Genomic DNA, 13,680 nt, shown 5'->3' on the forward strand with positions numbered 1-13,680 from the left:
GCCTAATCCTTAACTAACCAAGCGTGTGAAGTAAGAAAATATAAGAAAACAAACCTTCACATCCGTTCAAATAAAACTGTATTTAGACAACAAATGTGTGCTCAGACTAAATGGGTGTTGAGCCATACTGTCACTGAACTGTGACTTATCAGAAACAGAACAGAGAAACAGGAAAAGGATAGAGACAATTCCAGGACACAACCAGTTATTATAATCAAGTCTTGACACATCTTTCTGAAAACAAATATTTTCTTGATCAGTAAAATATTTTTATGTGTCAGCCTAGTAATTTGGAGTATCACCAAACGCCCCTTGTACTTAGAGAGGTGGCGTAACACAGATTATTCATGTTTTGTGGGAGAAACATTTAACTCTTCCAGCAGGAGAGACTCATTGCGAGAGAGAAAGCGAAGGGCCAGAACAGCAGTGGCCAGCAGGGCTGCACATCGAGGAAGTAATGGGTGAATTCAGAGATGACGTCGTTTGGAGCGTGATATCCCTGCGATTTCAGCCTTCATTAGCCCCAGGCGTGTTTTCACATGGATACCCCTGAGGGCTCTCCCTTACTCCTTACAGCCGCACACATCTCCAGCCCAGGGCTCCAAGGACGGCCCCAGCAGGCACGGACACCTGGGCAGCGCTGCGGGCTCCCAGGCCAGGGCTTGAAGGTCGCTGCCAAGCCGGACCGCCTGCACCGAGCCGGGCTGGGCCGAGAGCGGCCGCTGCGGCCGCAGGGTTGATCCCCAGTACAGAGAGAAGCAGCCTCAGAGAGAGACGTGGCTCAATTCCCTGCCAGAAGGGTCCCCGCCCCCCACGGAAGCTGAAGGCACACACTGATGGCACCCCGCCCGCTCCGCGGCTCCCGTTGAAATCCCGAGAGCCCCTGGCGGCCCTCCCGCCGGCACGGATCCGAGCGGCCGCCGGGCCCGGCCCGGACACGGGACCGCGCGGCTCCGGCCCGCAGCGGAGCGGCCGCCGGCGGAGGAGCCACGCGGGGCGAGCGAGGGAGGAGGGGCCGGCGGCGGGCGGGCCCGGCGGGCCTGGTGCGCTGGGAGCTGTAGTCCGCTGCCGCCCGCTGCCGCGCAACCGGGAGCGGAGGAGGACTACAGCGCCCAGGGTGCCCCGCGGCGGCCCCGCCCCGCGCTGACTCGTGCAGCACGTTGTCCGGCTAACGCGCCCCGCGCCCGCTCCGCCCGCAGCGCCCCGGCCAGCGGCGGCTCCGCCGCTCCCATCGCCCGGCACGGCAGGTCAGCGGGGATGGGGGGCGGCCGCGCTGCCGCGTCTCTCCGGGCCGGGGGGCGGCGGGGCCGTGCTGGGGCCGACCCCGGTCGTGGCGGGCGCGTGCAAGGGGAAGCGGATGACGGGTGCCGCGGTTCTCCCGGTGCCCCGCAGGAGGGGAGGGTCTGCGAGCGGCGCGGCCGTGTCCCCTCGCTGTTCGCCCTCGGCACGCACCCGGCCCTGCCTCGCCAGGTGCCGGCCCGGAGGTGCTGCCGGGCAGCGGCCGCTCGGGCGGGCAGGGAGGTGGCCGGGGCGCGGCGGCCCTGCTCGCTCCCGGCGCTGGAAGCGCTCCCCGGGCCTGGCGAGAGAGTTGTAGCCAGGGCTGCTGCGGCGCTGCCCCGCCGGTGACCCCGCGCGCGGCAGGGCCGAGGGGCCTCTCCTCGCGAGCTCCGCCTCGCAGCTGGCGGGCTGAGGCCATCGGCCCCGCTCGAGGGGCGACAGGAGGCCGGTGCCGGTGCCCGGGGCGGCCCGCGAGGAGGCCCCGCGCTGCCCTGCCCTGCACTGTGCTGCCGACCGGGGAGCTGCGGCCGGGCAGGAAACCTGGGGGGAAATGCGGCTCTGGGGCCGGTTGTAAGGTCCCGGGCCCGCGTGTCTTCAGCTCCTTCGTTATGGCTGTTCACTGGTTTGGGGGTTCACAGACGTGGCACAAGGCTCCTGGTCCAGGTGTTGGGTGATAAGAGCGTGGGATTTGTTTGGTTCTGGCGGAAAGCTGCGGAAAAGCCGAAACTCACAGTTTTGGGGTTTTTTTGTTGTTTTTTTGGTTTTTTTTGTTTCTAAACAGTTGTGTCTTTTTTTGAATTCACCTCTGAAAATAGTTCAGCTTAACCTAGCTTTTGAACATAACTTGTGTCATAGGCACATAGGCATAGCCTGGGCTCTTCTCTTGAGGAAAGTACATTTTCTCATGCAGATGTCCATATAACAGAGGTATTTATTTTTGCCAGCTTTCCGGAAGAAAAAGAGTATTTTTCTTTGGTAAAACTTTGGAGAAAGTTGCAACTGGTGGGTTGGAAAAGTGAGAGAACGAGATAGTCTTTTACAAGTTAGATGCTGTTTCGCAAATGTGGTGGTGACAATACTAGTCTTAAAAAACACCCAGGGTGTCTGGAATGACACTTCTCCATTTTGTAGAGTTGTGTATCTGTGCAACTACTGTCCACCTCATTAATGGAAGTATTCCTTCTTAGAAAGCTAACAGAGTAATGCAAAAAAAATTTAAAAACCCAAACCAGATTCCAGAGGTTTCTCATCTGTATTTTAGTAGGGAATAGACCTTACACAGTAGGGGGAAAACGTATCCATTTAATTATTCTAAGCTAAATGAGTTTACTAATTAAAATATCCGGGTTGTGGCTGTGGCACTGCTGTTGGTGGCAGTAGACTTTAAAGATTCAGTAACTTGAATTGACTATTCTATTGTAAATTTCAATTTTAGGTTGCTTATTGTAAATGTCAGTCCTCACAGTGTCTGGCACTCTGGCATCTTAACTGTACACCACTTGGATATTGTGTAGCTTGAAGAGTTAGATTGATTTTTCAGTAAATTCTTTCTTCCATATGGTAAAAATGATGAAACATTGCTGCTGCTGCCACCACAACTGTGAATGAACCACGTGGTATTGCCGTCTATTTGTGGGAGAGTGCTTTTTTTAAAAGAATGCTTTTTGGAAAGCATCTTCTTGTTCCTTATTTGCTATTCAGGAAAAGTGCAGAGAGAGATTTGGGACAGTCTTTGAAAATGTAGAAATGAGAGCAGGCCAGAGATAAGTGTGCTCCAGATTTAATGGGAGTGGTGTGTAACTGTGTCTGTCTGAAGTGATATCACAGCATGTGCTTTGCCAGCCAGTGGTGGTAGGAAAGAAGGATTCTGTAGCTCTCCCTGTCCTGTGGGGAGACAGGACACTGGCTGTCTTCCATAGATGATTTAGTATAAAATCTGACCAATATATTCTCTTGGTGATAGTTGTTACTAGATTAGAAACATATTTGCAAATACCTATGTGACTTGAATCTGAGATCAGACCTTCAGTTATTGAATGCTTTTTTAAAGGCCCATTCGAATTTCAGATGGTTTGAACATGTTAGTTAATACTGCGGTTCTGTATTTGAAATTAAAACTTTTGTAGTGAAAACTCTTTTTTCCCTTTCTAATAAAGGACTAGGGGAACATAACTTTAATATTAAACCACAGTTTATGGATTTGTATGAAAACATGCATGCACTCAGTGACAAGTTCTCTTCCTGTACGCTTCTTTTTCTCATAATAAAAAAAAAGGTAGGGGAGCTCTTTTCTACTCCTGCCTCCTTCCTTCCCTTGCCTTTAGTCGACCTGTCTTGCAGTTTTGATTGAAATCGCTGAGGGATGCAGCATCTTAGCATGTCCCCATGCAAGAATTTAAATGTCCTGATGACCCTGCCTATCAAGCACTGCACTGGAGCTCCAGGAGTGTATCTTCCAGTGGGTAAGCCCTTCAGGCTGTGTGCTGAATAACTCTGTCTCTGTTGATAGTGCAACGTCCTGCTCCTATGTTGAGAGTGTGTCTATCTCAGGAAGGGAGTGCACGCTTTTGAGACAGAGCAGGAGCCTACACCACAGCGGAACAACAGCACCATGACTGCTGGTGGAATTGAAGAAAGTGTCCAATCACCTGTGTGCTGCTGCATCTGGAGATGCTGGTCTTGCCTTGCTAGGGTGCATATCTTGCATGTGGCACTGGTAGCTGCCCTTCAGAAGGACAGCCAGACAGCCGGTTACAGTAGCCTGGAAAGAAGGCCTGTGTGTGAGGAGCTGGGATCAGGAGTTGCTTGCTGAGGGGTTTTCTTGTGTGGGGAGCTGGGATCAGGAGTTGCTGAGGGGTTTTCTCATTTCTTGGGAGGGCAGCAGATAGTCATGGAAATAGAGGTGGTTTTTGTTGGTGTTTTTTGTATATATATATATCAGTATCAGGAACAGTGTGGCCAGCTGTAGCAGAGATGTCACCCTTCCCCTGTACTCAGCACTGGTGAGGCCACACCTCGAGTGCTGTGTCCAGTTCTGGCCCCTCAGTTTGGGAAGGACATTGAGACACTGGAGCGCATCCAGAGGAGGCAACGAGGCTGGAGAGGGGCTGGGAACACAAACCCTGTGAGGAACGACTGAGGGAGCTGGGGGTGTTCAGCCTGGAGAAAAGGAGACTCAGAAGTGCCCTTATCACTGTCCGCAATTCCCTGAAAGGTGGCTGTAGCCAGGTGGGGTTGGTCTCTTTCTCCAGGCGGCAACTGACAGAATGAGAGGATGCAGTCTCAAGCTGTGCCAAGGGAAAATACAGGTTGGATATTAGGAAAACGTTTTTCATGGAAAGAGTGATAAAGTTCTGGAATGGCCTGCCCGGGGAGGTGGTGGAGTTGCTGTCCCTGGATGTGTTTAAAAAAAGAGTGGATGTGGCACTCAGTGTTGTGGTTTAGTTGAGGTGTTAGGGCATGGGTTGGACTCGATGATCTTTAAGGTCTCTTCCAACCTAGTCATTCTGTGAATATACTGAATTGGTTAGGTGCAGAGTCCTTTACAGGTTAAATGAGTGGTTCGACAGCTGGATGAACTTGCAAGTAGAACAGCTTTCCTGTGAGTGTGTCAACAGTACTGAATTGTTAGTGTTATCATGGGGCTTCTGTGACTGCAGGCTGGAATTTGCTACCCTGGAGCTTTCTCTCTGAGGAGTTTTTCTTCAGTTCTCTGCCACAATAGAGCTGTATTTCTTTACTTGTTGCCAGAAGATGGGCTCATGTCATGTAACTGCTTTCAGCTTTGTATTCACATAATGATTTTGAAGGAGTCAGCTTGTTCACAGATAGTGTTTGGAGAGTAGAATGAAAGGGACAGGCAAAAGAACACTACTGACAAATAATGTGCTTGGCAGTTGGGCAAAATTATTTGTCCTCTGAAATCCCAATTTTAGCATCATAAGGATCGTGTTTCAAAATGTTTATAACAAGAGTGAATGTGTCTGCTGGTACTTTTGAGATGCAGCAAACAGCCATTGACACCACAGAATTTCTTCACTTGTTTCCTTTGCTTGCTGCTTTTAGGTAATGAACAGAGTGGAAGAGCTGCTTCTTGTAGAACTCCATACACGTGCAGCAGCTGTGCTATTTTCCTCCTGTTCTGCTTGGGAGTGTTTTGCAGAGGATTTTCCAAAACCAGAAGTATCACTTTGTTCATAGCTTTATGTGGCCCAGAGGGAGATGTACTGATAGCTTACCCTGAGCAGCTGGATACAGGAAAGTCAATAAAATTATTTTGGTTCTAGATCTTTGCTGAATTCACGTAATTCACATTGGAATGCAATAGGAAGGTGACTTGAATAGATGTTTAGGGTCTAAAAAACTGCCAGTTTCTGAGTGGCTGTCCAGACCTGAGCCGCATCACTGTGGTCTTTCTGTCCCATGTTTCTAAATTTAGCAGTATATTTGTAACCTCTGCAACCTCTTAAAAGAGTAAGGATTTGGGCTAATGTTTGTTCATAAATCTGCAATGCAGTGCATTAGCGTCCTGATTCACCTCATACTTACTCATTTCATCAAGTAGCCCCAGTCAGTGTAATTAGCAATAACTTGTAAAACCACAGAGCATATGAGAATGCCGTCTTGTCTTTCACCCATAAACGTGTTTTTAGTGTCCCAGGCCACACATGCTCATGTTTCAACACCTCCTTTCAAGCAAGATGAATGTAGTTGTCTTTGACTTTGATGTTTTAACTACCAAAGCCTGCAAATGGACATTGACTCTAGTGTGCAGGTACCTGAGTTTAGGCTGCATATGTCTGCACAGTTCCTTTTGCAGGAAAACCTCATTGATGCTCAGAGGGTAAAAATACGTATTTTGAAATTTGTGAACTTCTGAGTCGTGAGAAACCAGAGCCATGCTCTACAACCATCTGTGATTACAGAACCAGTTGCTCAGTTGAGTTTCAAAGGCGTGGGTTTGTGTCAAAGAGATAACATGCAATATGTGGAATAGGTCACCTTGGTGATAATTTTGAAATACATTCAAATTTCTGAATTTGCGGCTGTTACATTAATTGGTAGACAGGTCTCCACAGATGCATCCTTCTGAGTATGAACAGGCTATCAACAGACTAGACACCATTTGGAGCTGATGATTGTTTGTAAACATTTGTGAGATTTCTGTGCATAAGTATGGAAAAAACCTCATCTATATTAAATACTCTGTTTATGTTGCAGAGTATGAGACTTCAGAGGTTATCTGTTATTTTGGTTTTGCCTTCTTAGTAGGTTAAATGTTAAGCATGGAAGGTGCTTTGTTAGGTATTTCAGCAGTAAGTAAAGAATGCAACAGTTTGTCAGTGGGAGAAAAGTTTGGTCTGTATCTTCTGAAGTACTGGTATGCCTCTTTTGTTTACATAAAATAAGTGATCCTGTTAAAAGGTGGCAGTATTCAAATGAGATGTGCTTATGCAGTGCATAATATGAATGTAAAGTGTACAGGCTATACCAGCTAAATCAATATCCGTTGCTAGTGAAACTGCAGGTTTAGAGGATGAAAGGAGCACAGCACTCTTAATGCACATAGGTGCAGGTAAGTTTTTATTGCTGCATCTCATGCCAAGCTGTGTTGGAAGCTGTGTTCTGGCCAGGGATACTGGTGTTAGAGGACTTGCACACGAGTCTGTTTGTGACATAGTCTTTTGTGTGTGCCTGTGGCTTATGTCTAGTGCAGGGCAGTTTTGGCTCATTGTAGCATGACCTATGTGAGGTGTGCTATATTCTCACTGGAGGATTCCCACCTTATTGTTCAACACCTTGCTCTAAAATTCAGTCCTCAGCCTATCTCTTGTCTTTCCCACAGCAGCTTCAGAGGAACAAGGATGGGTGGTGGTGCCTTGTTACTAGGAGGAAGTGCTGTCCTGTGGGGTGTGTGGGGATCCTAGAAGGACCAATGATTAAAAACAAAGGAAAATTCAGATTGCAAAATTGAAATGCTTTGAAAGTTCCATGAGCCTTCTAACTACTTGTTTAGCTACCAGAGGTCAGATTTGTAGGCGTATTTAAGCATTCATATACCCCAGTTACTTATTTGTAAGCAGGAATGTATGTACAATCCTATCTCAGAGGCTACAGGGTTAACACTTTGATATTAACACTTTGATTAACACAAGAGATGTGGGTACTTGCTGCAATGTTAGTGAATACTGTAGCTATCAAAAGCACTAATAGATAAATTGAGATTTGTTTGTTAAGGAGATCAAACACAGAAATTTTTGCCTGTTCCTTTCAATAAAAGGTGGGACAAGCTGTAGTTTGGTGACTCCTTTTCTAGTTTCTTTACTAGCTATTCTGATGTGTGTGCAGCACATTGAAAATACAGAGCAGTTATAAGACTATGGACAACTTTTATTTCCCTCTTAGTGTCAACATGTTGAGGAAACAAAGTGCTGCTTCTGAATTTCTGTATAGCTGAGAAGGAGGAAAACATCCAACAAAAATCTTGTTAAAAAGTAGCTGACTATGTTGTTTTATAGATAGGAGCATGAGAGGTTTTTTGAGAGCTTTTTTACCGATTCAGTTGAATCACTGTCTGAAGGAAGCAAATTTAGACAAGACACTAAGGGAACAAGTTTAGCCCTACTGTAGGAGGATACTGTAATGAACTGTCTGTGTGGTGTTTGAATTTTCTCACTGAAATTAAACAGGAAAGGGCCTTTTGTTCTTTAACTTGCCTTGCTAGAAGCTGATTTGTGAGTGCATGTACCTCTTGTGTTCTTGAGACTGCAAGCTGGGAGAGTTTCAGATGCCTAAATATGAAGCTGGAACCGAAACACTTTGGTTGACTAAGGCTATAAAAATAAGTTCATGAGAAGATTTTGTGCAAGGAAGTTCTGCTGAAGCTGGTTTATGTTAGGAAAACTGGAGGGCTGATGTGAAATAGCATGGCAGGGAGTTCTTTGCTAGAAGATGTTGAACTTTTCTGTGTGTTCCTTTCTGAACTTGCTGTTTTGGGGGAAAGAGAATAATGCCCATGTGCATGGGAAAAATACAGCCCCTCTTTGGCAGTACTTTCTCAGTAGCAATGGCTGTCCTGTGTGCTGTAGGAGCAAAAAGAGCTGGAGAGGAAATGTGTGTCTATCAGTAGAGATGAGTAATGGCTAAATTCTAGGTTTGCAGTTTATTTGGTGGTCTCAAAAACTCCTGTTTGGTTCCGAGGTATTTTAAGAGTTGGCAAAAGGGCTTCGTTTTTTCACATATGTATGTATAAACAACAATTTTTAATGGCCCAGTGAATGGCAGGTCCCCTCAGACTAACAAAGATGCATTAAGAATTCCATTTGCCTGGGAAAAAGGTGTTTGAGGTGGAGATTCAATCATCATTCAATCATCAATCACCCCTCCTTGTTTCTTCTAGCTCCAGGAATTTTCTTGGTAGTACTCCAACCAGGAGAATGAATCCGTGATTAAGACAGTCTCCTGGCAGATAAGAGAACAGAAATTCTTCCTAATCTCTGATTTTTATGAGTGCCTAAAAGCTGAGTCTACAAGTACATCTGAAAGAAGTGCACTGTCATGTCTGAGATTTTCAGTGTATGATATGTCTCACAAGGGGCTCTTCCAGGCCTTTGAAGTAGCTGGAGGAGGGGAGTTTGATTGGTTTCACATGTTCATGCCAAATCTCATGGTTAGCAGAACTTGGGGTTATGAGATACTGCAGTATACATATTATGGAACACTGTAAATAATTGTCTGAACAGTTTTTTTTGCCTGTGGCTTTTCAGCTTGGGATTGAATTTCCTTCTGTTCCCTGGCAAGTTCTGCAGACCGCCTCTTTTTCACAAGCACCTCATCTAATCTTAGTGATCTTTTTCTCCTGGAGGAGCAGTGCTATGTGTTGCACTTTTGAATGGCTGTGAGACTCTTCCCTGCTTGCCAAAACAGTTTAAAATTCACCTATGGGTGAACAAGCACAAACAAATAAGATGCCTTGTTACCTTGTGTCATTTCTTTAGGAAAGTAAACTTAAAAAAGAGAAAAAAGCCCAGAACACAGGTTAGAAAATTAAACTCCAAGAAATTTTGAAATGCATGGATGTAAATTGTTCAGATGATGCCAGAATTTGATCTGAATTGGCCCCTTTTCTTACTATTGGACATGGTGAAAGGAAGTGCATACACATTTGTGCACTTCAGTTGGTTATCTGTGTAACAGCAAGGTACATTTGGTGTTCTCTCAGAGGCTTCAAATTACATTGCAAATATCATAGCACTCACATACCTTGTGTGAATACACAGAAGTACAAGGATAGTGTCTTTCATGTGGATGAACTAGATCAGCCTGGAGTCCAAGGTATTTGACTAATTCCTAAATACATGGACTTTTGCCAGTGCTGCTGAGGAGGATGCTGCTGGCTGAGTACCCAGCCTTGCCTGTACTCTAGTGAGTCTAGAACAAGACTTCTGTATGGAAAATTTCAGCTCCAATGTAACCTGAGCAGATCTAAGCACCTGAAAACAAGGGCATAAAATCCTGGATTGGAAGGGATCTTCATCTAGTTCCAACCTTCCTTTAGCTGACAGAAGCTCCTGTAACTAGACCAGGTTGCTCCAAGCTCCATTCAGACTGGCTTTGAACTCTCTCAGGGGTAGGGCATCCACAGCCTCTTTGGGCCAACTCTTGCAGTGCCTCACCACCCTCACAGCAAAGAATTTTTTTCCTAGTATCTCATTTGAATCTACTGTCTTTCAGTTTGAAGCCATTCCTCCATGTTCTGTTACTACAGCTCTTGTAAAATATCCCTTTCCATGGTTTTTGTAGGCTCCCTTCAGGTACTGGAAGGCTGCAATTAGGTCACCCCAAAGCCTTCTCTTTTCCAGGCTGAACAAACACAATTGTCTCAGCCTTTCCTTGCAGGAGAGGTGCTCTGGCCATCTAACCATCATGGTGGCTTCCTCTGGACTCAGTCCAACAGGTCAGTGTCCTTCCCTTGCTGGGGACCCAGCACTGCAGGTGGGGTGTCACCAGAGCAGAGGGACAGCATCACTTCCCTCTCCTGCTGGCCACGCTGCTTTGGATGCAGGCCAGGACACAGCTGCCTTTCTGTGCTGCAGGTGCACATGGCCAGGCTGTGTCCAGCCTCTCATCCGCCTGCACCCCCAGGTTCTCCTCAGCAGGGCTGTTCTCAGTCCCTTCATCCCCAGCCTGTATTGATAATGGGGGGTTGCCCCAACTCAAGTGTAGTACCGTGTACTTATTAAACCTCATGAGATTCCCATGGACCCACTTGTCCTAAAGGAGAAAGGTGGCAGACTTGCCTGTCATTGTGGCTGCTCATTCTCTCATCTGGCCATGGAAGTATTGTTCCATGGATTCCCTGGAGCTGAAAACTGCAGTGGAACAGTGAGCTGGAAACAGCTTGTTTTCTCCAAAGATATAGGTCAGTTAAAAACTGGTGTGAGTTAGCTTGAGTGAACTTCAAAGATCTCTCCCCCAGCCCCACCAGTATCAGACATATAATTTAGTTAGTAGTGAAAATGGGATGATGTTTTCTAAAATGTCACTTGGTGGGAAAAAATACCATGTAGTGCTTCTGTAAAGGAGTCTATTTTTAAAACAAAACTTGCACTTCATTAGTTTGAAAAGTAGTCTGTAGATAAGAGACATATTTTCAAATGCCAGCAGACCTTAATCAAGCGTAGAACTTTAGGTTTTATTTAGGGCCAGCTGATTCACTGACAGAAAAACACTGTGGTATTTTGCACACAAACCAATCGAGAACCAAGCCTAGAGCTGAGCATCAGAGTATTGGTACACTGAGGGATGCTGTAGTTGAACAAGTATTTTCTTAAAGGGCAGTTGGTTTCAGCATCTCTGCTTCATGCTGTTCCTCAAGTTTTGGTGCTGCAGTTCTTCCTGCAAATGTTTAATCATGTGAACTAAAAGTGCCTTGGTAGAGTGGGGGGGAAAAGTGGTGTTTTTTTAAACTGAGCCTGCTTTCCAGTGTGGTTTACTGTCTAAGCCCAGTAGTCAAGCCAGTCTGTCAAGACACAGGACAGGATAAAAAGAGGTACTGAGTTTACTTAACCCCACAACAGAGGGACTGTCTGGAATGAGGTGTCTGTGGGCTGGTGTGTCCCTGTCAGGTTGCAGGTGTCAAGGCAGGACTTTCCTTCTGCTGTACTGCTTTAGATCTGTCCACACTCGTAAATTGGAGAAATACTGAAGCAGAAGAGCAGTTCAGCTTCACCTGCCATTTCAGCTTACTCTGGCATCCAGATTTCCTTGACTTGACTCCTTGGAAGGCAGGAAGGTCCTCGTTTTAAAATTTTGCCTTGTAGCACAACAACTGGAGTGCTTCTGTTGCCTATGCAGACCTCTTGTCTGTTTTTGAATAGTTTGTTTTAATGAACCTCTTGGACTGTGTACAGTGTGTATTTTTTTGTTTTAATGAGGTATTTGCCTCGCAGCTCGGGAGTTGTGTCTGTAGCTGTTACCTGCTCAAGCTGTGGGAATCTGTTGGGTTTCATGGGGATTTTGCTCTAGAGACCATGCAGAAGCCAGGGTTTTGGCCACTCTGCTTTTTTCTTGCCCAGCCTGCAGCTGTGATCCCAGTTTGCTGGCTGACTGTGAGCAGTGGATAGCCAGAAGGCACAAAATCCTGAAATCCCTCTGCTGCATGATGGGAGATGTGCCAGTGGACAGAATTACACTCACTTGCTTCATACTGCCCAGGCAAACGCTCTTTTAAAGAAACTTATTTTAAGCAAAGCTAGACAGTAAAATGGCTTTCTAGAAACCAGAATGCAGAGCACTGATCCGACTGCAGGAGACTTTTGTATTTGGGGAAGGGGGAGGCTTGCCATTGCCATCACATTTGTGTGCTGTCACCCAAATGCCAGCCAGCTTTTCTCCAGCCTCATCTGACCATAGGGCAGGAGCCAGACTTGTCTGTCAACTCCTCAGAGCGGGACTGCAAATGCATTCCATGAATAAGTTGTTTAGGAGTGCTCTCTCTTTATTTAATAAAACAAAACACTGATCACATGTACTGTGAAATAGCTCAAATGGAGGTAGCACAAAATGCTGCAGTAAAGACGCAGCACTTTTTTGGAGTGCTTCAGTATTAGTGATGGCAGTGAGAATAAGCAGAATGAGCTCTAGTCATACATCCAGTGTCTTGTGTAATCACCTCAGAGTACCACCCAAGTCCAATCACAGCACTCTGCCAGCGTCATGGAGAACGTGGACTTTTAAGATTCCTTCATTCCTATTGTTAAACTAAAACATGGAAACCATTCAGTAAGGGTTTGAAAACCCAGTTTCACGGGTTTGTCACACAGGTACTAGCTGACCTTCTAACCCTGGCATATATATAAATATATGTGGTCACATGATGCAGATAAAACAACATGTATGACTATAGTTGAATATTAAGATTGTGCTCTCATATTCTGTGCAGCAGTAAAATACTAGAAATATAGATGATTCCTAGAATCTGCCTAAAAACTGTCTTGATATAGTTGATATGAACTAGACAGAACTACTGAGTTGAGTGAGATTTTTGCTGTTGCAGAAACTGTTCTCTGGCTTGAGCCACCTCAAGAACCTTACTGAAACAGGCTGGATTTACCTGGGGGAGTTTCTGTTGGTTTATTCTGGTTCTCTTAATAGCAGTAGAGTTGAAGAGGTGACATTTTGCCTCTTCACTTTGCTGCTTTTATTACTCAACCTTTATTAGAGACTGTAGAGACACATACATATTTTTTTCCCTGGACAATTCTTGAGCAGATATTCTGGGTTATGCCAATAATTTTTAATTCTCTGCCATTTGTTTTTACTCTTTGCAGTTCTTGTGTGGTTGGTGAAAATAAGCCTACGCTGCAGGAATGCAAGAGGAGCAACAGCCTGAGGTAGGGCTTGGAGATGAAGTTTGTATCTCAGTACAATTGCAGGGAAGATCAAGAGTGAATCAGCCAGGTTCTTCCACTTATTTTGAGCAAGTTCTGCAAAGTCTTAAGACTGAGAATGCCGGTGTGAGACCCCTTTTAAAATGGGAATGGAGAGCTGAATGCTATTTTTCTTGATACATTTAGGTTCTTTTCAGGTTCTCTTTCCCTCCAGTTGCAAAAGCTAAAATGGATCTTTTCTATTATTCTACTTGCAAGTGAGGAATTGCATAAAATCGCTTAACCTATGAGATTAAACCTTTAGGAGGAAAAAGGTTTTGTGAGTAAATTACAGAAATTGATTATATACAAATAATCTCATTGTACACAGCTGAAGTTCCTTGCCACATTAAACTGAGATTCTTTTTCTATCCTTTCTGTTCCTTTCCTTCTTCTTTCATATCCATGTATCTCAAAACCTTTTTCTGGTATAATAGGTGAAACTCAGGAAATTTTTATTTTATGAAGTATA

At 45.5% G+C, this 13,680-nt stretch overlaps 1 protein-coding gene across 1 annotated transcript in view; it reads left to right on the forward strand.

Annotated features, from left to right (window-relative positions):
* The first annotated feature begins 1,165 nt into the window (after nt 1-1,165).
* The window catches only part of TRABD (TraB domain containing), a 29,311-nt gene continuing 16,796 nt past the window's right edge, over nt 1,166-13,680 (forward strand). The window contains exons 1-2 of the mRNA XM_054279532.1: nt 1,166-1,247; nt 13,110-13,172. Of these exons, the coding sequence (XP_054135507.1) occupies nt 13,149-13,172 (24 nt within the window). The 5' untranslated portion in view covers nt 1,166-1,247; nt 13,110-13,148. The remainder of the gene's footprint in view (nt 1,248-13,109; nt 13,173-13,680) is intronic.

Source organism: Melozone crissalis, unplaced genomic scaffold (assembly GCF_028551555.1).
Source record: "Melozone crissalis strain CALT ecotype California unplaced genomic scaffold, PUWL_Pcris_2 ptg000004l_1, whole genome shotgun sequence".
Classification (NCBI taxonomy): domain Eukaryota; kingdom Metazoa; phylum Chordata; class Aves; order Passeriformes; family Passerellidae; genus Melozone; species Melozone crissalis.